At 43.3% G+C, this 26,836-nt stretch overlaps 3 protein-coding genes across 3 annotated transcripts in view; 1 reads left to right on the top strand and 2 right to left on the bottom strand.

The window, feature by feature from the left end:
- The window catches only part of LOC113089654 (voltage-dependent T-type calcium channel subunit alpha-1I-like), a 155,743-nt gene that overhangs the window by 11,200 nt on the left and 117,707 nt on the right, over nt 1-26,836 (top strand). The gene's annotated exons all lie outside the window — the stretch shown is intronic.
- On the bottom strand, nt 1,919-8,373 carry LOC113105138 (ladderlectin-like). The gene is made up of 5 exons (XM_026266293.1): nt 8,274-8,373; nt 2,753-2,862; nt 2,468-2,593; nt 2,227-2,335; nt 1,919-2,109 (listed from the first exon to the last, which is right to left on the bottom strand). Exons 1-5 carry the CDS (start codon nt 8,371-8,373, stop codon nt 2,048-2,050), a joined length of 507 nt encoding a protein of 168 aa, XP_026122078.1. The 3' UTR covers nt 1,919-2,047.
- On the bottom strand, nt 24,373-25,796 carry LOC113089718 (ladderlectin-like). Its single transcript, XM_026256101.1, has 6 exons — nt 25,637-25,796; nt 25,449-25,521; nt 25,207-25,298; nt 24,921-25,046; nt 24,680-24,788; nt 24,373-24,560 (listed from the first exon to the last, which is right to left on the bottom strand). Exons 2-6 carry the CDS (start codon nt 25,516-25,518, stop codon nt 24,499-24,501), a joined length of 459 nt encoding a protein of 152 aa, XP_026111886.1. The 5' UTR covers nt 25,519-25,521; nt 25,637-25,796; the 3' UTR covers nt 24,373-24,498.

Here is a 26,836-nt window from a genome sequence, read left to right as displayed (position 1 = left end):
TTTGGATTGCTGAGTGAATCACTGGTACAACCCCCGAGTCTCCAAGACCTGCACTCATCCAGAGTGAGCAAAAGGGCTGGCAAAATCATTCTGGACCCCTCACACCCCTCACACCTCTCTGAACTGTTGCTGTCTGGTCGGTGCTTCAGAGCATTGAACGCCAGAACGGCCAGACAGAGGACCGATTCTTCCTTCATGCAATCTACCTCATGAACACTTGACAATAAACGTGTAACAGCACTTTTCATACATTTACCACGCAATTATTGACATTTATGTACACCTGTACATACAAATACAATGTGTATTTTCTATATGCAGTATTATTTTTTTCCTTTTGTGTAGATTGCTATTCCCCATTTACTTATTCTTATCTGTGTCTTGTCAATATCATTCTGCTTGTGGAAGCTTCCGTCACCAAAACAAATTCACCTCATTTGTAAACATACCTGGCAGTAAAGCGCTTTCTGATTCTGAAACTAAGAAAGTGTTAAAAAAAAAACATTTTAAATTGCTTCTATGTAAACTATTGCAATCTTGATCAGTAATTAACAAATGACTCAAAGTAATTGTATTAGTGTGGTTCAAATATTTAATGCAGTAAAGTTTAATTCAATTCAAAGTCTTGTTAGACTGCATTCTCACGCTATGAAAATGAACAGGGTATATTTGGATGGGTTTTGATATCAACCAAACTTATCTACACCTGAGAACTGCATTTCATTTCAAAATACAAAATGTTCTTTTTGCATCCACATAGTCAGACAAAACAACAAGCACATCCAGGGCTACAAACTGCGACGAAAATGGTAGCAAATGCGACCAAAAATGTTATATTGCGAGTGAAGATTTTGTTGAGGTCCCCACTGGCGACAAGGCCAATATATTTACGTTATAACTTAAAAAAGTGCATATAATGCCTGTTTTGCGATCGCATCATTTGCCACGTTCACATAATAAACTGTGACGATGCGCGTCAAAGTTTTAGTGGAAAAAGAGTTTCAAACGGTCCTCATCTCTGCCACACTCCTGATGAATGGCTCAGTTGTGCATTGTGAGAGAGAGAAGCACAGAAAAGCAGCATCTATTTTGTGCACAACTTGAACAAACTACAACAGGTAAAGCTGTCAGCTGTGTGGATATTGGCAAGATCATTAAAGGGATGGTTCACTTTCAAATAAAATTGATAAGTTTTAGCTTACCTCAAGGAGATCCAAGATGTAGGTGTCTTTGTTTCCGCAGTATTTCCCCATTTTGAGATTTATAGGTCAAACCGTTCTTGTCTGTGACTCATATAATGGAGGTCTATGGTCATCACCTCAAAGAGCATGCACAGAGGAGTCCAAATTAAACAATTCCCCATCGTAAGTACACATTGATGACCGAAGACACGAAACGAGCGGTTTGTGTAAGAAAATGAACAGTATATCGTTTTCACCCCTTGTACCCAACTGATCGGAGTTAAGGTTCACTCTAAAGTGGGAACTAAATTATTTTTCCAAATTGAAATATACGGTTACAAAAAGAATTGTTCACTATCTGTACCAGTATCACGGGCCATAAGCATCATTTGGCCAATGAGTGTAGTTTGGGCTCTTCAATGCATCCTGGAAGTGTCATACACTCTTAAATAAAGGTGCCTCACGAGTCCATAGACTTTTTTTGGTCTAAATGGTTTCATAAAGAACCTTGGTAACATCAGAAGAACCTTTTACATTCAATTTAAATGCTGAGAAGGTTAAACATGTGACCGAAATGTAAAGTTAGCTCATTCTATTGCACCTAAAAAAATAAAAGCACCCAAGTTCTCTTATAGGAGCCAATGGCTCCTTACTCTTTTGGTGCCTTGCACATCTCTTAATGCCATACTACAAACCATATTCTGATTACAATTACACACTTCATTAAACACTAAAGGTTTGTTTCAATGATTTTATTGAATAATTCAGTATTAAGAAATTAAAGTGGAGGATGTTTTGTCAAGAAATTCAGAAACTTTTGATGTAGTACAAAGTTACGGTGGAACAACGGGGCAGTCCATCTCTGATCATCTAGCACAGATATAGCCCTTTGTGTTTGTACAGGGCGAATCATTCCAGCATTTGTCAGCTGTAGGGTGAAAAAAAACAAAAAACTTATTCTGATCATTACAGTAGCATTAGGTTACCATGTTATGAAAGTGTTAGGATGGTAAATATTGGAGTAAAAACTAGACTGCTTTCTCACAGGTCCAGTTGATCTCTCCACAGTTCTCAACATTCAGATTGTTAGGTTCACCAGTGCACCAGTTGTTGTAGTCATAATTAGTTCCATCACTCCACAACCACTCTTCTTCCTAAAGAGCAGAGATTAAGAGAGTGTTCTTCTGTACTCAGACACCAGAAAGAATATCATTTAGTTTGGATTTGAAGTTAAAACACCTTTATTAGAAACACAGAAGCCGTTTAGGCCACACAACTGAACTTACTTCCACAGCATCTTGAACACCAATCCAACATAGTGTAGTAGGAGAAGGCAACAGACCCAGCAGAAAAGAGTTTTCTTCTTCTTTGTTCACAGATGCAAGATGTGCATTCAGAGCAATACATTTTCTCTAAGAGACAAAAAAGATAATCTGTTACATTTCTAGTCTCTCAAACAATCTCCAATATCTCTTGCTCCAATCAGTTGCCAAGTTTTTTTGTTTTTGTTAAATAGAAAATTACAAGATTTACTTCAAAAATAAAAAAAATTGCCTTGTAACAAACTCTACCTCTGCTTCAATCCATGTAGCCGACTGAGAGAAGAACTTGTAGCATCGGGTTTCAAAATCTGTCCATCCATACTGGCATGGTCTACCTTTATCTGCCGTAGACAGCAGGACTACATGTTAGTCTTGTAATTCAATTTACATGTATTGTGAAAATACAAGTCAGTTAAATACCGTAGATTGTGGTTTCACACTTTCCCACTCCATAAGGTTTTTAAAATGGATTAATAGTTTGTACAAAGAACACGACGAACAGAAGCAGCAGACTTCTCAACATTGCCATGAACTTGAAAATTAATAAGCAGCAAAAGTGAATTATCTGCATTCATATACTGCACACATTGTATTCTCAGTGGATTTTAAAGACAGTTATTCAGTAGATCTCGATGTCTAAAACTCACCTTGGTTTTCAGATCACTGCCTTCAGAATCTCAAGAAAGATTTTGTGGTGTTCCAGAGAGAGCTCTGCTTCTATGCTTTACTTGATGTCAAGTGTGTATAAAATCACTGGGAAAACACAGTGTTATATGTCTGTGGTTTTCTTCTTCTTCTTCTTCTTCTTGGTTTTTAACGGCGGCTGGCAACCAGCATAATTAGGTGCATTACCGCCACCTTCTGCTCCGGAGTGTGGAACAGAGCGTTACATTCTACTCATTAATCCTGTCCTTTTAAGAAATTCAAAGAAAGCTTTGCTATTTATTTTACTTGCCCATTTTATTAAAGATTTAAAATGTACCACCTGAATTCCATTCTTCTTGATTTCAACTATCATACTACTTCTTTCTTCCTCATATTTCTTACATTCAAGAATTGCATGAGTTACTGTTTCTTCTACTTTGCATTCTTCACATAGTCCATTTGGATGCTTCCCTAATATTCTGAGTGTACTATTGAGATTGGAATGTCCCAGCAATATTCTATTATATACAACCTCTTCTTTCCTTGTTTTACCAATATGTCTTATTTTTTTACTTTGTTAATTAAATTGTAGAGAAATCTACCCTTTTCGTTGTTGTCCCACTTTATTTGCCACTCTGCAATAACCTTTTTCCAGATTAAAACCTTAATTTCTGACTTGCTTAGAGGAACTTGTAATTCTATTTCTTCTCTCTGCAAGGCTTGTTTTGCTAACTTATCTACGTCCTCATTTCCCTTTATACCTATGTGTGATGGAACCCAAATAAAACTAATTAAAATATCATTCTGAACCAATCTAGAATATATCTGTAAAATACTAAAAAGAATATCTTGATGACTGGATTTAAAAGACCTTAGACTCTTTAAAACTGAGAGTGAATCAGAACAAATTAAAACCTTTTCAGGTTTATAATCTTCTACCCACTGCAAGGACAAAAGTATTGCTATCATTTCAACAGTATATACTGCCAAATGATTGGATGTTCGCTTTATACAACTCATTGCCCATTCTGGAACTAAAAAGGCAGCTCCAGTTGTCTCACGCTCTGGATCTTTTGAGCCATCTGTAAATATTTGCAGGTATTGAGGATATTGTGTTCTAAAGTGTACAGAGAATGCTGAAGACATGTCTACTTCTCTTTCTGCTTTTTTAATTTCCAACAGATGTAAATCTATATGGGGAGTTGTATAACTCCATGGTTCATTTTCAGGAATCACCACTGTTGGGCTCATCTTAAACCGATTTACCTCCATTTCTTCTACATACACTTTACTACTCCATCCAAAACTTTTTCTACACAATTTATTTTGTTCCCAACAATTAATTAAAACCATTTTTGTAGGATGATCTTCTTTATGACCTTTGAGGTTAGCCCAGTAATTGATCATTAATTGTTTCCTTCTCATTTCCAGAGGAATCTCTCCTACCAGGACTTGTAAAGAAGGAACGGGTGTTGTTTTTACCGCTCCACAACACTGTCTCATAGCTTGTGCTTGTATTTTATCCAATTTTTCCAACAGGGTTTTTGAAGCTGAACAATATACCACACTGCCATAATCAAACACAGATCTGATCATTGCCACATAAATAGTTTTTATTGATGAAAAACTTGCCCCCCATGCCACTCCACTTACACATCTCATGATGTTTAATACCTTCTGACATTTTTCAATAACTTTGTTTATATGCTCCACCCATGTAAGTTTTGTATCAAAATAAATACCTAAAAATTTAAAAACATTAACTCTCTCTAAGGACCTCCCGTACATCTTCAAATTTATCTCTGGTATAATTCTTTTCCTAGAGAAAATTATAGTCTTAGTCTTTTCTACTGAAAATTTAAATCCCCAATCATATGCCCATTCTTCTACCTTTCTAATTACTTCTTGCATCCTTCCATTAATATACAAAATATTTCTTCCCCTTTTCCATAGAGCTCCATCATCAGCAAAAAGAGATCGACCTACATCTAGCTGTACTTGATTAAAAACATCATTAATCATTATGGAAAAAATTAATGGACTTATAACACTCCCTTGTGGAGTTCCATTTTCTATCTCACATCTGTTTGAAAATTCATTGCCAATTCTTACCTGTATACTTCTGTGCGCCATAAAATCTTTAATCCAACTGTAAATTCTTCCACCTATATTCATCATTTTCAATTTTATCAAAAGTCCCTCCCTCCACATCATATCATATGCTTTCTCAACATCGAAAAATACTGCAATTATTGATTCCTTATTTACCTGAGCTTTTCTAATTTCATTTTCCAAACATACAACAGGGTCCATTGTTCCTCTTCCTTTTCTAAAACCACTTTGATACTTAGTTAATATTCCTCTCTTTTCCAATAAATATGTCAAACGGTCTGTAACCATCCTTTCCATTAATTTACATATATTCGAAGTAAGAGCTATTGGCCTATAATTAGCTGGTTTAGAAGGATCTTTGCCATGCTTTCTTATTGGAATTATTATAGCTTCTTTCCAAGCATTTGGTAACCTTCCTTCCTCCCATACTCTATTATACAAGTCTAAAATTTTTTTCATTGCTCCATCTTTAAGATGTTTCAACATTATATTTGTGATCTGGTCTTTTCCTGGAGACAACCGTGTATTATTTAAATTACTAATGGCTCTTTTCAGTTCATCTAGGGTAAACAGGAGGTTAACTGACTGAACTTCTGTTGCCCCATTTCTTTCTAGTTCTTCTAGATGTTGTCTCTTTTTTATTTCCCTCCTCCTCCTTCCTTCCTCACTCAGATTCCCTGACCCATGGATCTGTACAAATGTTTTTACCAACATTTCTGCTTTGTCTTTGTCTGTTACTGCAATTTCCCTTTCTGCTTCTAATACTGGATATCCACACTCTCTTTTATTGCCTCCCATTCTTTTTATCATACTCCACACGTCACCCACTGGCGTAGTTCTCCCAATCTCACTACAAAAGCTTTGCCAGCTATTTCTTTTAGCTTGCCTTATAGTTCTTCTTACCACTGCTTGAGCTTTCTTGTATAATATTAAATTATTATAATTATGCATTCTCTTAAGAAGTTAAAAGCCTTATTTCTAGCTCTAACGGCTTTACCACACTCATCTGTCCACCATGGAACCGCTTTCCTTGTCATTTTTCCTTTACTTTTTGGGATTGTTTCCGACGCTGCTTCAAGCAGTATGGTACAAATGTTATTATTTAAGTTGTTAATTTCTTGCTTTGATTCAATTACTTCTAATCTTTCCTCAAAAATTTCTTCAAATTTAGCCCAGTTTGCTTTTTCAAATACCCATCTTCCTCTTCCTTGCGCTGATGTTCTCTCCATCTCTATATCCAAAGTTGTAAATATTGGATAATGATCACTCCCAATGCTAGATTCCTCCCAAACCTCCCAATTACACTTACTAGCTAAATTATTAGAAACCAATGTCAAATCCAACACAGCCTCCATCCCCGTACGAGGATCTATCCTTGTACCCCTGCCATCATTTAAACAAACCAGCTCTCTTTCCTCTATTAATTCCTCCACCACTTGTCCATTAGCGTTTATAATTTTCCCTCCCCATAATGTATTGTGTGCATTTAAATCCCCACACCATATTACTCTACCACTATCTTGTCCATGCACTTCCTTCAATTTATCTAAAACCAGATTTTTACATGGATTATAATAGTTTATAATAACTATTTCCTGTCCTATCCCCCATACCCCCACAGAAATATATTCTTGGTCTCTCCCTTTTCCCAGCACCCTATGTTGTATTCCTTGTTTAATAAATGTTGCACACCCTCCACCATTCCCTTCTTCCCTATCTTGACGTACTACATTTTATCCCTGTAAAACATATTCCAAACGGCATTTCAACCAAGTTTCCTGAACACAAATTACATCCGGTTTTATATACAATTCCTCAATAAACTGCTTGAACTCCTGACCATTTGCTATCAAGGATCTAGCATTCCACTGACAAACCCTCATAGATATGTATTACCCATTTGTATCCTGACTTGACCTTATCTGAAGTTCATCCCTAACTTCTTCCCAGGTCAAGCCCACCAATCCAAGATGATGTATTGCAGCTATTACAACTACCTGTATTTTTTGAGTTTTTGATTCAATCCCTGCTGTACCATTAATAACTCCAGCAATAAATGTCACCAATTTTTTCTTTTCAATAATCATATAATCTTCTGAAACATCTTTATTTCTTCTAACTGCATCCCCTGGCTGATCACTTTGCTTTGTATTTTGGTCTCTAACCAGTTTTGCTGCCTCAGCATAAGTTATCTTCTTCTCCACTCTCCTTTTCTGAATCACCATCTCCCTCTTTAACACTTCACATCCTCTAAAGGCAGCACTGTGACCCTCACCACAATTACAACACTTTGGTTTTACTCCCTCCTCACACTTGCCATATTCATGATTTCCTCCACATCGTGCACATCTACACTTTTCTCTACATCTTGTAGCAACATGTCCAAATCTTTGGCAATTAAAACATCTCACTGGCCCCGGTATAAACTCTCTTACTATATAACTCATTACCCCCAACATAACTCTTTTTGGAATTCCCTCCCCTTGGAATTCTATCACTACTGTTTCAGTGTCTTTCCTAACCCCTTCAACAACTGACTTTAGCCTATGCGCATTCACTACTTTTCCTCCCTTTACATTACCTTTAAATTCTTCCATACTTATGTTAAGAGGAACACCGAAAATAATCCCTTTTTGACCACTAGCTTTACTTATAGTTCCAACTTTGTTTGTGCTGACAACTTTAATCCCTCCTACTTCTTTTACTTTGAGAGCTTTGTTTGCCTGTTCTTCATTATTACATCCAACTAGCAAATTTCCATCAGAAAGTACTTTAGCAAACTCAACATTTCCGATGTCCCTATTTATGATCTTTGTCAGTTTTAGCGGATTAATTTTGCTTACCCCTAACTGTTCCCCAAATCTCACAATGCACTTAATGCTATCCCTACTCCTTTCGTCAGATTCTTCAACATCACTCCTTTTCTTCCGTTTTTCTCCTCTACTATTTCTAACTTCACTCCACCGGTTCCCTAAATATCCACCATTTTCCTCTTCGCTTCCTACATCCATACTTCCTTCACTATCCCCCCACTCAAACCTCTCTGTTCCATTCGCGGAGCAGTTGTGCCTCGCCGCCGATCCTTTCCGTCCACCTGCTGAGGTTTCCGCCATGTTCGCCGCGCATCTGAAACGAGTTACGATGTAATGACGTTAGGGTAAAGGCATAAGCCTTCCTGTGGTTTTCTTGATCCTTTGACCTTGTTTTCATCAGTAGCTCTGATTATGTCATTCAGTTCACCTGTGTCCCATTTATCAACTCATTAGTGCCTCGTTTGAATTAGTATTTATGCTGCCTTCACGTGCTATCAGAATTATCTTGAGTTTCCTAATCGGAAATTGGTCGTGAATAGTCTCTCAAGTCATATTTACTACTGGGAAATCAGGAATAATGTTGATACCAGAGTTTCTGAGTTTGGAGAGTCTTAAACTTTAAACATGGTGGAGGGGACAACCATTGCTGCAGTCAATGCTGTTTTCACAACAGCTACATACCTTTGTCTTGCTAAAGTAGTGTATTTAGTGAACAATCATTCAAAGTATTTTGTATGTTTTATAAGCAGTGAAATAAGCATGCCCACTAAACATTGGATGTCGGACAGACGTGCAGATCATGTCTATATTAGGTCCGTCAGTCCATGACCATTTCTGAACATCTATTCGACGTCCAAACTATGTCCACTATTTGGACGTCCAACCATGACCCAACTTGGACGTCATCTTGACATTCAACATTTTACTGACGTACAGTTATAGACGTCATTTGGAAATCTAGAACAAGTGCAGGAAATTTACATGATTAATATGTAATATTTGTTTTATAGGGCATATCAACATGATTAATACATGAAGAGTTCAGATGCAAAAGCCTCTAAGTACCATCTGAAATGTTCTTCTAGAATGAAAAAATATTTTTATCAAGCTTGTATATTTAAGATCAATAATTTCACTTAAATGGCAATGCAAATTACCTATTAATTGTCATTTAAGTGAAAGTTCTTAACTATACAGGCTTTATAAAAATGATAATTCTAGAAGAAATTCAGATTGAACTTAGAGGCTTTTGCATCTGAGCTCTTCACGTACAGATTATTTATAAACAAACACGATTTATGGTGTGATTGGCTATTTATTCATTTATTTATTTATTCAGGGGATGTGTGTTTTTTTTCCAGTTTTTCTTTATCTGGTTTATTTAAAGTAGCCTATCAAGTTATTTATTTATGCATACATGTACTTTTGCATGTATTTTTTGCAACATATTTTGCAACATTTTTTGTTGACCCTGGAACACCTTTTTACTCCAAAAATATATTCTTGACCATTTCCCTACACCTAAACCTAACCCTAACCATGAGTAATCCCTAAAATCAGAGGAAATGATAGATGAATGACACTGATGTACAAGCAACAAAAAGTGATTTTAAGCGTAAACATCACAAAATCTATAAACTGGTTTTACAAATCTGATTGGTTAATCACAATGTTGTCCCAGGAACATGTCTCACTTGGTAAAATCAGGTTCTGCCTCTATAAAAGGGCTTTGGATTTCAACCAAAGAGACAAAAAACAGTCAACATCACTCTAATGGCTGAGGCGGCACATCATCATAGCCAAACCAGTAAACTCCACTCTGATTGGCTGAGGCAACACGGCAGGCATTTCACTCGAGTGTTCAACCATTGCAAAATGACGGCACAGCTTTTCAGCCTGCATCACTGGTGAATTTATGTTTGATGTATGGTGATATTGAATCGTGATTTGTATCTGTATAACTGGAGTGTTGTATGTGGTTTTTGGAAAATGATCTAGTCCCATTTCAGAAGGTGGCATACCATTCCAGATCATTTTGAGTTCCTGTTGAAAGTAGAATTTGAGCCAAACAAGTTACAGGGAAATTAACTTGCACAGAAAACATGTCCTCCACCCTCTGGAAACATGGGACCACAGTTATAGACGTTATAAAAACGACGTCCAAAATAAGTCTAAATTTGATGTTGAAAAGACGTCCACAAACTACCACATTTGGACTATAAATAGCCCTTACACAGAGGTCCCACGGACGTCAACATTAGATGTGCGGAAGACGTCGAAAAAAGGTGTTGCCTGCCATTACAAAACAACCCCTTCAATGGACTGAATTTGGACGTCTAAAAATTACATGAAAAAGACGTCACTCCGACGTCACATTGGGCAGTGGGTGTATTTGACTGAATTTCCAGAATTGTCAGCAAACTGCATGTATAGCGTGGAGAATGTTTATATGATTGTCAACCAATGGGATGCTACATTTTATTCGTTCAGATATTAAAGCTCTGATCTGATCTGCTTGAGTCTGGCGTCATCAAGCAATAACGTCTCTACATCTTTTCTAACAACTCAGTGTCGTGTTGTATCAACGAAACATTAAAATAAAGTCATTTGTGTCAACACATACTGAAACATTCATAGCTGATTATTTCCTTTCATTCACTTAAGTTAATGGTGTCAGTGCTCAGTTTAATTCACAGATACTTTATGTCAGATACGACTGACCAGTATTGAATAACCTACAACTTAGATGAGATTCCTAAAAGTTTTACATCTACAGCACACACACAACAGCACAAACATGGATATGTTCTACATGTCTAAAGTATAAAAGAAATAAGAAACATGTCTTATAAACTCCTTGATTTCACTTAAAGAACTCAAAATAGGATCTGCATGCAGAATAAACCATGCTAAAATTCAGGTTTTTGCATGTTTGAATAAAAATCCAGTTTTTTTTTTAATAAAAGTGTTCATAAGCATGTCTCCAGTAGCCTATGTTTTGTTTGCTATAAAGAAACTTTACGTATCCGTAAGTCCTCATTGATACACACACAACGCAACTCACTCGTCAGAATCCTCAATTAACTTCGACAGTTGGGTAAAGCAGCTCATTCGGTTCTTGTTGAGTTGGACGTGCTACTTCGGCTGTGTGTCCTGCGTCATCAACCCAGAACTAAAGTTCAATTCAGTTTGATTTATTGTGAACCAGCTCAAAAGAACGATTCGTTCAAAAATCGATCATCACTAGTGGCTAGTTTGGTCTGCTGAGTGAATCACTTGTACAACCCCCGAGTCTCCAAGACCTGCACTCATCCAGAGTGAGCAAAAGGGCTGGCAAAATCATTCTGGACCCCTCACACCCCTCACACCTCTCTGAACTGTTGCTGTCTGGTCGGTGCTTCAGAGCATTGAACGCCAGAACGGCCAGACAGAGGACCGATTCTTCCTTCACGCAATCTACCTCATGAACACTTGACAATAAATGTGTAACAGCACTTTTCATACATTTACCACACAATTATATGCTGTTTTATAACAAAGTTCGGGAGGAACAGTCGCAGTTCATTAACCTGATTAACACAAGTGGAGACCAATCAGTAATCAACTCATGACAAGGTATAAATTACAGCAGAACCTATCTCTGTTCATTGACAGTTTCAGCATCCCGGTTCGCGCTGTCTGTCATCTTATCACAGACGAAATCTTCCTTCCAACAAGGAGATCCATACCGGTGATTTTTCAGATATGCTACTTTGCTGACCATGATCATTAAACACGGCCGTTGAGCACCATCAAACGTCATCGCGACAGCTGCTCTTCGTGCCAAGCCACACGTCGTGGCCAATAGACCGTGCAAAGTTCAAGCTCGCCTCGCTTGACACCACAATTGATCCGATCAAGACCGGGCTCTCTTTGAGCGCTGGAATCGCAGCACCAGCAGGCATTCAACCAGCCCGCTCCTCAGTTCTTACTGCAGCAAGCCTCTTTCACTTCCCGCAGCGGCTCAGCCTTTCACTGCGGCTTTTTCCGGCCGAGGCGAAGTTTGAGGCCGCCTCCTGCGTCATAAATCAATACATTTTCAGATGAAGACGGTAAATACAGGTTTGCGGCCAGAAGTAGTGCGAGAGCCGCGTGGAGTTCCGATCACATATGTGTGTGGAAATTCAGATCCAAATTGAGCCTCGGATGCGTTCAAATATTTAAACTTCTGCGACCAGGCCGTGTGCAAATGCCCGACCGGATGTGATCTTTCGGTGCGAGGTCAGAATTACCTATATTTTGTTAACCTTGACATTATTCTTCAACATCATTTATGTAAAATGGTGGTTCATAATAATTATGGCAGAAATAATTATTAAACCATTATTTACGTGATTAGCCCCATAAAACCTGCTGTTTTTATTTAGGGGGTAATCTGATTTGTGACGATGTATTCATACATTATACATTATATTCATTCAAATTATTAACTTTACCATGGTGAACATGTCAAGGTAACAGTTAGGGCTACTGCACGACCAGTTTGAAAGTTAAGCACGCCTGCCGCGAGAGGGAGAAATGCGACAATCGTGTACAAATGTCGCGTGCTGTGGAAAGGAGGCTTAAAGTTTGTTAAATCAGGCCATGAGGTAGTCATCATCCACACTGAAATGTCCAAAGATATCATCTGCCTTACCGTGCATGTTTAAACCTCACTGAGGTTTTACAGACAAGTTTCATGCAATTATTCTGGCAGGACCAATTTTCTTGGGGACATATTTCACAATCTACTGGCGTGATCATTATACCCTCGTTTTGCCGCAGGACAGCAGTGTGAGTAAATTCTGAGTTTTTCTAGGACCGTAATATGAAAGCATGCAAGTAAATATTGTTAGAACTGCTTGTAAGTGAATAGCACATAACTGCAATTAACGTTATTGCCATAATCATGTCTGTTGGTATGTTTTACAGACATAATGATTTTCATTGCATAATGATTCCCATAGTTTTCAGAAGCCTCTGTTTCCACAGTCTATACTACAACGTGAAACCAGTGTTCCAGATGTATCCATTAGTGCTAGTGATGTGTCGTTCGTAAACGAATCGTTCTTTTTGAATGAATCTTTTAGGTGAACGAATCTTTTAGGCGAACAAATCGTTCATGTTATCCACGGACTCATATTTCTCGTTCAGTAAAGTTCCTCCCTTCATAGCAGCGCGGCGCTTTAAGCAGCGCATGCGCAGCTCAGTGAACCGGGTAACAACCGTTTCATCCTGTCAAAGAATTACTCAACATTGAGCCGATAGCCTTCGAGTATGAGATGTGACAGAGTATGTGATTTGTTGAATGTAGTAACGAATACGCCCTTCAATGAACGAGTTTCATATGAGTCTGAACTAGATCTAGAGATCTTATCGTTCGTGAGTGAAATGACTGAACTGGCACACTTGTCATTTGTGAACGAACTGAATGAACGGATACATGTCGTTGGTGAATTAAATGAACTGGCACATAGCTTATCTTGTTCGCGAACAAAATGAATTAGAGTAAACTGGGTTAATCTGCTATTTTAGCATGTCAATCTCGAAAATGCAAAGCGCAGTTATAGGTACAGTACTGTGCACATACGCTCGTTTTGATATTTAGCAACTCCACGTTTAATCCATAGACCGTACAAGAAAGGTTAATCCCCGATTTATGGATGTGAGTATATAATATACAAACTGTCTGACCAAACAATTAAAATGCTAAATAGGCAAGAAACCCTGTGCTTTGTTCATCTGAACAACTCAATTAGACTTCATATATTGAACGCGATTATACACACATTTTAATAAAGCCAGATCAGTTTTTGTAACAAGTGAATGCGTTCGTTGACGTAAGACATAACACATAATACATTCTTTTGCCACCTGCTGGCATATTCTGTGTAAAACGAAGAAATTATCTCCGAACTAATCATTTTGTTGAATGAACCGAAAATTAACGAATCTCTAGAAAGAATCATAATTTCCACCACTAATTAGTGCTGCAACGACGCGTCGACATCATCGCTTACGTCGAGAGAAAAAAAAAAAATAATAAAATACGTCGACGCGCGTGCAATGCGTGGACGCGTCACACTGTTTACATCTCGCATAATGGCATACAGTGAATGAAGAAGTTGCATTCTATCACAAACCGAGACCACTGTTATTAAAAGTATGAGAATACTTTAAACAGAGGACAAATAAAACGTCTCTTTGTTCCCTTTGCAAAACAGATATGGTGTACCACGGCAGCACAACTGCGATGAGCGAGCACCTCAGAGGAACATTTAGTTGGGTGATGGGTGAACGGCCCCTTAAAAGACAGCGCGCCACGAGACAACAGTCACAAACCACCGAGCTACCCAGAATCAGCTCCAGATCTCTGGAAACCATGCTAAACCTTGCAGAACCATAACTACATTCTATGGTCATGATGCTAAAGAACATTTCAAGACGTATCAGACAACGGTAAATTTATGGCTACCGTGGTTTAATTATAAATGCTGTCATAAACTCATATTTACAATAGTAAAATAATTTTTTGCCTCTTATTTTATACTGTAAAAAAAAAATATATATAAAAAAAAAAAAAAAAAAACTTCCTCCACATTGGTTGAAAATGAACAAAGGTTGAAAATGTTACTAACCTGCCTACTCTTCCCACAGTCAAGGAGGGGGAACTCAGGGCCCAGTGGTTAGAGAGTGGACTCCTAACCCTAGGGTTGTGGGTTCGAGTCACGGCCCGGCCATGCCATGACTGAGGTGTCCTTGAGCAGGGCACCGAACCCCCAGTTGCACCCTGGGCACCGCAGCATAAATGGTTGCCCACTGCTCCGGGTGTGCGTTCACGGTGTGTGCGCGTTCACTGCCGTGTGTGCACTTGGATGGGTTAAATGCAGAGCTGCTTCCACAGGAGCCTTTTCCATATCTCCCCATTGCCGCAGCAGTGCCTGCTCCTGCAGGAGCCTTTTCCGTATCTCCTCACTGCCGCAGCAGTGTCTGCTCCCGCAGGAGCCCCTTTCGTATCTCCTCACTGCCGCAGCAGTGTCTGCTCCCGCAGGAGCCCCTTTTGTATCTCCTCACTGCCGCAGTAGTGTCTGCTCCCGCAGGAGCCCCTTTCATATCTCCTCACTGCCGCAGCAGTGTCTGCTCCCGCAGGAGCCTTTTCTGTACCTCCCCCAGATACACAAAAAAAAAAAAAATAATAAAAAAAAAAAAATAAAAAAAAAAAAAAACAAGTCATCATGTTAAGCCATTTCACTGAAATAAGCTGTTCAGTTTTCACAATAAGCGACGTGAATTTCAACAAGGGTTTATGATCAGCTTTGATGCCCCACATTCCCAGTCGCATTAGCCTCTGCACAATACGGCGTTTTCAAACATAATAAAAATTTTTAATTTAAAAGTCTCTCAGCAGACGCAGTAAATATTTATCCGTTTCCACTGTCCGTCCAGCAAGAACGAGTCTCTCAGCGGACACAGTAAATATTTATCCGTTTCCACTGTCCGTCCAGCGAGCACCAGTCTCTCAGCGGACGCAGTAAATATTTATTCGTTTCCACTGTCCGTCCAGCGAGCACCAGTCTCTCAGCGGACGCAGTAAATATTTATTCGTTTCCACTGTCCGTCCAGCGAGCACCAGTCTCTCAGCGGACGCAGTAAATATTTATTCGTTTCCACTGTCCGTCCAGCGAGCACCAGTCTCTCAGCGGACGCAGTAAATATTTATTTGTTTCCACTGTCCGTCCAGCGAGCACCAGTCTCTCAGGGGACGCAGTAAATATTTATTTGTTTCCACTGCCCGTCCAGTGAGCACCAGTCTCTCAGCGGACGCAGTAAATATTTATCCGTTTCCACTGTCCGTCCAGCGAGCACGAGTCTCTCAACGGACGCAGTAAATATTTATTTGTTTCCACTGTCCGTCCAGCGAGCACCAGTCTCTCAGCGGACGCAGTAAATATTTATCCGTTTCTACTGCCCGTCCAGCGAGCACCAGTCTCTCAGCGGACGCAGTAAGTCCATCCAGCGAGCACTAGTCTCTCAGCGGACGCAGTAAATATTTATCCGTTCCACTGTCCGTCCAGCGAGCACTAGTATATTTATCCGTTTCCACTGTCCGTCCAGCGAGCACCAGTCTCTCAGAGGGCGCAGTAAATATTTATCCGTTTCCACTGTCCGTCCAGCGAGCACTAGTCTCTCAGCGGACGCAGTAAATATTCATCCGTTTCCACTTTCCGTCCAGTGAGCATGAGTCTCTCAGCGGACGCAGTAAATATTTATTCGTTTCCACTGTCCGTCCAGCGAGCACCAGTCTCTCAGCGGATGCAGTAAATATTTATTTGTTTCCACTGTCCGTCCAGCGAGCATGAGTCTCTCAGCGGACGCAGTAAATATTTATTCGTTTCCATTGTCCGTCCAGCAAGCACCAGTCTCTCAGCGGACGCAGTAAATATTTATTCATTCCACTGTCCGTCCAGCGAGCCTCAGTCTCCCAGCGGACCCAGTAAATATTGTCACGGGGTGAAGAACCACTTGACAAGAGGTACGTGAAATCAAAAGCCCCGGAGGGTGGGTTTATTGAAAAGTGAAGGGTGCCTGGTGAAGTGTCCTGCTCTGCTTTCCGCTGGTTGGTGCTCCCCGTGTGCTCTCCGTGCTCCTCTGTGCCAATCAAGGGGAAAGTGGGTGTCCTGACGTGCTCCAAAGGGTGTGGGCTGTCGGTCACTCGCTGCTTTCTGTGGGGATAGGAGAGAGGGGTTAGTCCAGCTTTGCGTTCTGTTTGAGAACCTCTTCTCAGTGCAACATGTGCTGCTTTTCACTGTGCTGGCTGATGGGGAGCAGCTGTGACCGATCAGCCGGTGACGAGGACGTGCAGGTGTTTTGGTTTGGTTTCCAGGGCGACGCTGATTCCTCTGGGAGTGCTCGTCACATCCCCCCCCCCTAAGCGTCGTTCTGGTCCTGCGAAGACATGTAGAAAGTAGGGGTGAGATTAGGGGAGGGTGGGGAATGACCCCTGACAGACCTGCATAAGCTGTCCAGATCCGGGAGAGGCCATCGGCGTTCGCGTTGGCGGCCCCAGCTCGATGGCGGACTTCGAAGTGGAAGTCCTGGAGCGCTAGGAACCAGCGAGTCACCCTGGCGTTGGTGTCCTTGGCGCGGGCCATCCACTGTAGGGGCGCGTGGTCGGTTACCAGGGTGAACTTGCGGCCCAGGAGGTAGTACCGGAGCTCCAGGACTGCCCACCTGATGGCCAGGGCTTCCTTCTCCACAGCGGCGTATTTCCTCTCGGCGGGGGACAGCTTCCTGCTGATGTAGATGATCGGATGCTCCTCACCTTCCTGAATTTGGGAGAGGACCGCTCCTAGTCCTGTGTCGGAAGCATCCGTCTGCAGCAGGAAGGGGCAGCTAAAGTCCGGGGCGCGGAGTACCGGCGAGGACGTGAGTGCTGCTTTCACCTGGGAGAAGGCTTCTTCCGCCGACGGGGTCCAGCATACTTTCTCCGGCTGCCCCTTCCTGGTCAGGTCTGTCAGGGGGGCGGCTAAAGAGGAGAAGTTGGGGATAAAACAACGATAATAACCCGCCAACCCCAAGAAGGCTCGTACCTGGGTCTTTGTCTCCGGTCTTGGTGCGGCGTGGATGGCCTCAACTTTCTTTTCTTGCGGCCGGATAAGTCCTCGGCCGACTTGATAGCCCAGGTACTTGGCCTCAGAGAGGGCTAGGTGGCATTTTCGGGGGTTGGCGGTAAGTCCAGCCCGCCGGAGCTCCGAGAGCACCCTCCGCAGATGATCCAGATGTTCGTCCCACGCCTCGGAGTGGACCACGACGTCATCCAGGTAGGCGGCCGCGTAAGCTTGGTGAGGCCGCAGGAGGATGTCCATCATCCGCTGGAACGTCGCGGGGGCCCCATGTAGGCCGAAGGGAAGGGTCCGGTACTGCCAGTGGCCACTGGGGGTGGAGAAGGCGGTTTTCGGCTTGGCGGCCTCGGAGAGCGGCACCTGCCAATAGCCTTTGGTGAGGTCTAGGGTGCTGATATACCGGGCCCTTCCTAGCCGGTCCAGCAGTTCGTCCACCCGAGGCATGGGGTACCCGTCGAATTCGGAGACTTCGTTCAGGCGGCGGAAGTCGTTACAAAAGCGGAGGGTGCCATCCGGCTTTGGGACCATCACAATGGGGCTGGACCACGGACTTCGGGATGGTTCTATTACCCCCAACTTTAGCATCTGTTGGACCTCTTCCTCAATAGCCTGCCGACGAGCCTCCGGGACTCGGTAGGGCCGTTGCCTAACGACGACTCCTGGGGGCGTCCGGATATGGTGTTGAAGCACGTTGGTCTGCCCGGGCTGAGAGGAGAACACATCCTGGAACTGACTGACCAGGTGCTGCAGCTCCGTCTTCTGGGCAGCCGAAAGGTGGGGGTTGATATCCACAACCACGGGCTCGGTGAGGCTTAGGGCAGCTACTTGGTCCCGGGTCCCCACCCATTTCTTTAGGAGGTTGACGTGGTAGAGTTGCTCCGCCTGCCGTCGCCCCGGCTGTCTCAGGCGGTAAGTGACCGGTCCAACCCTCTCGACGACCGAGTAGGGCCCCTTCCAGGAGGCCAGAAATTTGCAGGCGGAGCTGGGGACCAGGACCATGACGCGGTCTCCCGGTTGGAACTCCCGTGGCTGGGCTGTCCGGTCATAATGACGTTGCTGCGCTTGTTGGGCCCTGGTGAGGTGTTCCCGGACTAACGGCATCACTCGGTCGATCCGTTCCCTCATTTGCCGAACATGTTCGATGACGGTACGATGCGGGGCCGGCTGCTGCTCCCACGCTTCCCGGGCCACGTCCAAGAGGCCCCGGGGTTGACGGCCAAACAGGAGCTCGAAGGGGGTGAAGCCAGTTGAGGCCTGGGGAACTTCGCGGATCCCGAAGAGCACGTAGGGGATCATGAGGTCCCAATCCCGCTTGTCCTCCGCCGCCACACGTCTGAGCATTTGCTTGAGGGTCTGGTTAAATCTCTCTACGAGGCCATCAGTCTGGGGGTGATAAACAGTGGTCCTCAACTGCTTCACCCGCAGCAGCCGGCAGAGGTCAGCCATTAGCCGGGACATAAAGGGGGTTCCCTGGTCAGTCAGGATCTCTGAGGGGAGGCCGACTCGGCTGGCCAGCAGAAACAGCTCCTGGGCGATGGACTTTGCGGTGGCCTTCCGCAGGGGGACTGCTTCTGGGTACCGGGTGGCATAGTCGACGATGACCAGGATGTGCTCATGCCCTCGGGCAGACTTCGGCAACGGCCCCACTATGTCCATTCCAATCCGCTCGAAGGGCACCTCGATGATAGGCAGCGGGATGAGCGGGCTGGGGGGACACAATACAGCAGGCCATTCTCTACGACAAAATGTGGGAGAGGGTGGGGCCGGGGGAGGACGTCCTCTCCATCCACGACTCGCACCTGGCTCCAACAGTGCTTGAGTCGGTCGTCCTCCCGCTGTTCCTTGGCGAAAGAGCCCCCTCCAGCGGCCTGTTGGTAGACATCATAAAACAGATTAGTAGATTGGGAGGGGGCCTCACCTTCTCTCCCACTGTCGGAGACGAGCAGGGCCGGTCGGCGGCGGGGTCCAGGCGGCCGCCTCGGTCTTCGACGGTTCCCCTTGGGGCTGGCAGGCTGAGTAGCGGCGGACAGCAGCTTCTCGAAGCCGGGCCAATCCCTTCCAAGCAGTACGGCCACCGGCAGGTCCTTCACCAGGCCTACCTCCACTGGCCAGGTGCCTTGGGGGGACGAAATGACCATCTCACGGGCCGGTACTTGACGAGTGTCTCCGTGCACACAGGTAATCGGTAGGAAGGTTTTCCGGCCGCTTCGCGGGGCGCACAGCCGCGCCTGGATGAGGGTGACCGCACTGCCTGAGTCCAACAGGGCCCGGAACCGTCTTCCATCCACCTTCACATCTGCTTCGGGGGCTCCCGCCGGCACCCGTTGGTGAAGGATGCAGCCTGCCAGCCAGGCTCGCGGAGGCGACGGTGGTTCGGCACTTGGCATGGGCTCATCTCGCGGTGGGGGAACCGTCGGCCTGCTGACGGGTCGCGCGGTGCCTTCGAGCGGGCGTCGCTCCTGGACCACCCTCCGGGGGAATGGCAGCAGCCGGTCCCCTGCCCCGCTGGGATGAACGGCATCCGCCAGCTCGATCGCCTCCACTAGTTCCCGGACGTCACGTGGGTCCCTCATGCCGAAGGCCTGTCGGTGGGCGCGAGGTAGTGCGCGCAGGAGGCGATCGACCACCACTCGTTCCGCTACCTGTGTTGGTGTGGGGTTTCCTGCCAACAGCCAGTGCTGGGCGAGGCGGCTGAGTTCGGCTGCCTGGGCACGGGCTGGCACCCGGGGCTTGTATTCCCACTCGTGGAACTGCTGGGCGGCACTTACAGGGGAGAGGCCCAGCCGCGCCAGGATCTCTCGCTTCACTTCGACATAACTGTCGGCACTCGTCAGGGGGAGCGAGAAGTAAGCCCTCTGTGCTTCACCGGTGAGTAGGGGTGCCAGCGCACGTGCCCACTCGTCCTCTGGCCATCCCTCTCGGTGGGCAGTGTTTTCGAAGACCTGAAGGAAGGCTTCCACATCGTCATCGGCCGTCATCTTGGGCAACAGACGGGTGGCTTGTGCCCGAGGCTCAGGTAGCGGAACGCGCTGGGCCGCGGCCGCCCGGACGGCGGCGAGTTCATCCTCCGTCCTGCCCAGGCGAGTGGTGAGGTGTTCCGCTATTTGCTGCTGGCGGATGCTAACCTCAGCGAGGCGTTGTAAGACGTCCTCCATCGCGGGGCCGCGCGTGCCGCCTTCCGTGGTGCTGCTGACAGAAAGCAAAAAAAAAATTAGGAGTTGGGGCGGTGACCTTGTCGGTGATTCCTCACTGTTCCGCCCGCATTCTCCACCACTGTCACGGGGTGAAGAACCACTCGACAAGAGGTACGTGAAATCAAAAGCCCCGGAGGGTGGGTTTATTGAAAAGTGAAGGGTGCCTGGTGAAGTGTCCTGCTCTGCTTTCCGCTGGTTGGTGCTCCCCGTGTGCTCTCCGTGCTCCTCTGTGCCAATCAAGGGGAAAGTGGGTGTCCTGACGTGCTCCAAAGGGTGTGGGCTGTCGGTCACTCGCTGCTTTCTGTGGGGATAGGAGAGAGGGGTTAGTCCAGCTTTGCGTTCTGTTTGAGAACCTCTTCTCAGTGCAACATGTGCTGCTTTTCACTGTGCTGGCTGATGGGGAGCAGCTGTGACCGATCAGCCGGTGACGAGGACGTGCATGTGTTTTGGTTTGGTTTCCAGGGCGACGCTGATTCCTCTGGGAGTGCTCGTCACAATATCTATTTTTCATTATTATTTTTCTTTCCTCTGTCTGTCCAGCGAGCCTCAGCCTCCCAGCGGACACAGAAAATACCTATTTGTCTTCTCTATCAGTCCGCGAGCACTAGTCTCACAGCGGACTCAATAACATCTATTTTTCCACTGTTTGTCCAGCGAGCACTAGTCTCCCAGCGGATGCAGAAATATCCATTGATTTCCCTGTCCGTCCAGCGAGCGTTAGTCTCTCAGCGGATGCAGTAATTATCTAATTCCTTCTACCTGTCCATTGGGCCTCAGTCTCCAAGGGGACACCGTAAATACATATTTTTTCCTCTGCCTGTCCAGCGAGCACTAGTCCCTCAGCGGACGCAGTATGCATCCATCTCTTCCTGTTCTTCGTCCAGCAAGCCCAGTCTTCCAGCGGACGCAGGGACATAATTCGTCTCCCATATCTGTCCAGCGAGCCTCAGTCTCCCAGCGGACGCAGTAATATCTATTGGTTTCCTCTGTCTGTCCAACGAGCACTAGTGTCCCAGCGGACGCGGTAAATACCTATTCATTCCTCTACCCGTCCAGCGAGCCTCAGTCTCCCAGTGGACGCAGTATGCATCCATCTCTTTCTGTTCTTCATCCAGCGAGCCAGTCTTCCAGCGGATGCAGGAATATAATTTGTTTCCTCTATCTGTCCAGCGAGCCTCAGCCTCCCAGCGGATACATTACGCATCTAGTCAATATATCATTACACCTCGCAGGCAGACGGTGGAGCCCGTCTTCCCGACACCGTAACTGCTTCTTCCTCAACTATTAACCAACAGGACCTGCCTGCTCCTCTACTTCTGCCAGAGGCAATGCAAGATCTCCTGGTCAAACGACCATACTTCTAAAAACGTCAGCCCGCCAAATCTCTGCGTTTTGGGGGGTTCGTAGTCTGGCGGCTGTCCTTTTGCTCTCTTGTTTTTGGGGGGAGTACTCTGGGTTCGGGCCACATCCCGAGCTCGGAGCCCTCCACCCAGACAGCACGCCAAATACGCATAAACTTACGGTATTAATATACATAGATGTGAACTCGTGAAATGCTGTTTTATAACAAAGTTCGGGAGGAACAGTCGCAGTTCATTAACCTGATTAACACAAGTGGAGACCAATCAGTAATCAACTCATGACAAGGTATAAATAACAGCAGAACCTATCTCTGTTCATTGACAGTTTCAGCATCCCTCCTCCACCCCATTTCTCCTCACTTATAGATCCATCTACTCTTACCACAACCGGGGGGAGTACTCTGGGTTCGGGCCACATCCCGAGCTCGGAGCCCTCCACCCGGACAGCACGCCAAATACGCATAAACTTACGGTATTAATATACGTAGATGTGAACTCGTGAATGACATTTATGTACACCTGTAGATTGTTATTCCCCATTTACTTATTCTTATCTGTGTCTTGTCAATATCATTCTGCTTGTGGAAGCTTCCGTCACCAAAACAAATTCACCTCATTTGTAAACATACCTGGCAGTAAAGCGCTTTCTGATTCTGAAACTAAGAAAGTGTTAAAAAAAAAAAACATTTTAAATTGCTTCTATGTAAACTATTGCAATCTTGATCAGTAATTAACAAATGACTCAAAGTAATTGTATTAGTGTGTTTCAAATATTTAATGCAGTAAAGTTTAATTCAATTCAAAGTCTTGTTAGACTGCATTCTCACGCTATGAAAATGAACAGGGTATATTTGAATGGGTTTTGATATCAACCAAACTTATCTACACCTGAGAACTGCATTTCATTTCAAAATACAAAATGTTCTTTTTGCATCCACATAGTCAGACAAAACAACAAGCACATCCAGGGCTACAAACTGCGACGAAAATGGTAGCAAATGCGACCAAAAATGTTATATTGCGAGTGAAGATTTTGTTGAGGTCCCCACTGGCGACAAGGCCAATATATTTACGTTATAACTTAAAAAAGTGCATATAATGCCTGTTTTGCGATCGCATCATTTGCCACGTTCACATAATAAACTGTGACGATGCGCATCAAAGTTTTAGTGGAAAAAGAGTTTCAAACGGTCCTCATCTCTGCCACACTCCTGATGAATGGCTCAGTTGTGCATTGTGTGAGAGAGAAGCACAGAAAAGCAGCATCTATTTTGTGCACAACTTGAACAAACTACAACAGGTAAAGCTGTCAGCTGTGTGGATATTGGCAAGATCATTAAAGGGATGGTTCACTTTCAAATAAAATTGATAAGTTTTAGCTTACCTCAAGGAGATCCAAGATGTAGGTGTCTTTGTTTCCGCACTATTTCCCCATTTTGAGATTTATAGGTCAAACCGTTCTTGTCTGTGACTCATATAATGGAGGTCTATGGTCATCACCTCAAAGAGCATGCACAGAGGAGTCCAAATTAAACAATTCCCCATCGTAAGTACACATTGATGACCGAAGACACGAAACGAGCGGTTTGTGTAAGAAAATGAACAGTATATCGTTTTCACCCCTTGTACCCAACTGATCGGAGTTAAGGTTCACTCTAAAGTGGGAACTAAATTATTTTTCCAAATTGAAATATACGGTTACAAAAAGAATTGTTCACCATCTGTACCAGTATCACGGGCCATAAGCATCATTTGGCCAATGAGTGTAGTTTGGGCTCTTCAATGCATCCTGGAAGTGTAATACACTCTTAAATAAAGGTGCCTCACGAGTCCATGAACTTTTTTTGGTCTAAATGGTTTCATAAAGAACCTTGGTAACATCAGAAGAACCTTTTACATTCAATTTAAATGCTGAGAAGGTTAAACATGTGACCGAAATGTAAAGTTAGCTCATTCTATTGCACCTAAAAAAATAAAAGCACCCAAGTTCTCTTATAGGAGCCAATGGCTCCTTACTCTTTTGGTGCCTTGCACATCTCTTAATGCCATACTACAAACCATATTCTGATTACAATTACACACTTCATTAAACACTAAAGGTTTGTTTCAATGATTTTATTGAGTAATTCCGTATTAAGAAATTAAAGTGGAGGATGTTTTGTCAAGAAGTTCAGAAACTTTTGATGTAGTACAAAGTTACTGTGGAACAACGGGGCAGTCCATCTCTGATCATCTAGCACAGATATAGCCCTTTGTGTTTGTACAGGGCGAATCATTCCAGCATTTGTCAGCTGTAGGGTGAAAAAAAAAAAAAAAAACTTATTCTGATCATTACAGTAGCATTAGGTTACCATGTTATGAAAGTGTTAGGATGGTAAATATTGGAGTAAAAACTAGACTGCTTTCTCACAGGTCCAGTTGATCTCTCCACAGTTCTCAACATTCAGATTGTTAGGTTCACCAGTGCACCAGTTGTTGTAGTCATAATTAGTTCCATCACTCCACAACCACTCTTCTTCCTAAAGAGCAGAGATTAAGAGAGTGTTCTTCTGTACTCAGACACCAGAAAGAATATCATTTAGTTTGGATTTGAAGTTAAAACACCTTCATTAGAAACACAGAAGCCGTTTAGGCCACACAACTGAACTTACTTCCACAGCATCTTGAACACCAATCCAACATAGTGTAGTAGGAGAAGGCAACAGACCCAGCAGAAAAGAGTTTTCTTCTTCTTTTTTCACAGATGCAAGATGTGCATTCAGAGCAATACATTTTCTCTAAGAGACAAAAAAGATCATCTGTTACATTTCTAGTCTCTCAAACAATCTCCAATATCTCTTGCTCCAATCAGTTGCCAAGTTTTTTTGTTTTTGTTAAATAGAAAATTACAAGATTTACTTCAAAAAAAAAAAAAAATTGCCTTGTAACAAACTCTACCTCTGCTTCAATCCATGTAGCCGACTGAGAGAAGAACTTGTAGCATCGGGTTTCAAAATCTGTCCATCCATACTGGCATGGTCTACCTTTATCTGCCGTAGACAGCAGGACTACATGTTAGTCTTGTAATTCAATTTACATGTATTGTGAAAATACAAGTCAGTAAAATACCGTAGATTGTGGTTTCACACTTTCCCACTCCATAAGGTTTTTAAAATGGATTAGTTTGTACAAAGTAATACCTGGTTTACCAGCTGCATTTCCCGTGGAGAACACGACGAACAGAAGCAGCAGACTTCTCAACATTGCCATGAACTTGAAAATTAATAAGCAGCAAAAGTGAATTATCTGCATTCATGTACTGCACACATTGTATTCTCAGTGGATTTTAAAGACAGTTATTCAGTAGGTCTCTGTGCCTAAAACTCACCTTGGTTTTCAGATCACTGCCTTCAGAATCTCAAGAAAGATTTTGTGGTGTTCCAGAGAGAGCTCTGCTTCTATGCTTTACTTGATGTCAAGTGTGTATAAAATCACTGGGAAAACACAGTGTTATATGTCTGTGGTTTTCTTGTTCCTTTGACCTTGTTTTCATCAGTAGCTCTGATTATGTCATTCAGTTCACCTGTGTCCCATTTATCAACTCATTAGTGCCTCGTTTGAATTAGTATTTATGCTGCCTTCACGTGCTATCAGAATTATCTTGAGTTTCCAAATCGGAAATTGGTCGTGAATAGTCTCTCAAGTCATATTTACTACTGGGAAATCAGGAATAATGTTGATACCAGAGTTTCTGAGTTTGGAGGGTCTTAAACTTTAAACATGGTGGAGGGGACAACCGTTGCTGCTGTCAATGCTGTTCTCACAACAGCTACATACCTTTGTCTTACTAAAGTGGTGTATTTAGTGAACAATCATTCAAAGTATTTTGTATGTTTTATAAGCAGTGAAATAAGCATGCCCACTAAACATTGGATGTCGGACAGACGTGCAGATCATGTCTATATTAGGTCCGTCAGTCCATGACCATTTCTGAACATCTATTCGACGTCCAAACTATGTCCACTATTTGGACGTCCAACCATGACCCAACTTGGACGTCATCTTGACATTCAACATTTTACTGACGTACAGTTATAGACGTCATTTGGAAATCTATAACAAGTGCAGGAAATTTACATGATTAATATGTAATATTTGTTTTATAGGGCATATCAACATGATTAATACATGAAGAGTTCAGATGCAAAAGCCTCTAAGTACCATCTGAAATGTTCTTCTAGAATGAAAAATTATTTTTATCAAGCTTGTATATTTAAGTTCAATAATTTCACTTAAATGGCAATGCAAATTACCTATTAATTGTCATTTAAGTGAAAGTTCTTAACTAAACAGGCTTTATAAAAATGATAATTCTAGAAGAAATTCAGATTGAATTTAGAGGCTTTTGCATCTGAGCTCTTCACGTACAGATTATTTATAAACAAACACGATTTATGGTGTGAATGGCTATTTATTCATTTATTTATTTATTCAGGGGATGTGTGTTTTTTTTCCAGTTTTTCTTTATCTGGTTTATTTAAAGTAGCCTATCAAGTTATTTATTTATGCATACATGTACTTTTGCATG

The sequence above is a fragment of the Carassius auratus genome, chromosome 6, assembly GCF_003368295.1.
Source record: "Carassius auratus strain Wakin chromosome 6, ASM336829v1, whole genome shotgun sequence".
Classification (NCBI taxonomy): Eukaryota; Metazoa; Chordata; class Actinopteri; order Cypriniformes; family Cyprinidae; genus Carassius; species Carassius auratus.
This window is presented reverse-complemented; position numbering and strand designations above follow the sequence as displayed.

What these genes read in the sequence shown, in the direction of transcription:
- LOC113105138 (XM_026266293.1), bottom strand. Translation starts at nt 8,373, where the DNA reads ATGGCGGAAACCTCAGCAGGTGGACGGAAAGGATCGGCGGCGAGGCAC. An exon ending in CTACATGGATTGAAGCAGAG is followed by an intron (nt 2,594 to 2,752) that starts GTAGAGTTTGTT and finishes TTTGTCTCTTAG; the next exon opens with AGAAAATGTATTGCTCTGAA. An exon ending in GTGTTCAAGATGCTGTGGAA is followed by an intron (nt 2,336 to 2,467) that starts GTAAGTTCAGTT and finishes TCTGCTCTTTAG; the next exon opens with GAAGAAGAGTGGTTGTGGAG.
- LOC113089718 (XM_026256101.1), bottom strand. Translation starts at nt 25,518, where the DNA reads ATGGCAATGTTGAGAAGTCTGCTGCTTCTGTTCGTCGTGTTCTCCACG. An exon ending in AAATGCAGCTGGTAAACCAG is followed by an intron (nt 25,299 to 25,448) that starts GTATTACTTTGT and finishes TGTCTACGGCAG; the next exon opens with ATAAAGGTAGACCATGCCAG. An exon ending in TGGAGAGATCAACTGGACCT is followed by an intron (nt 24,561 to 24,679) that starts GTGAGAAAGCAG and finishes TTCACCCTACAG; the next exon opens with CTGACAAATGCTGGAATGAT.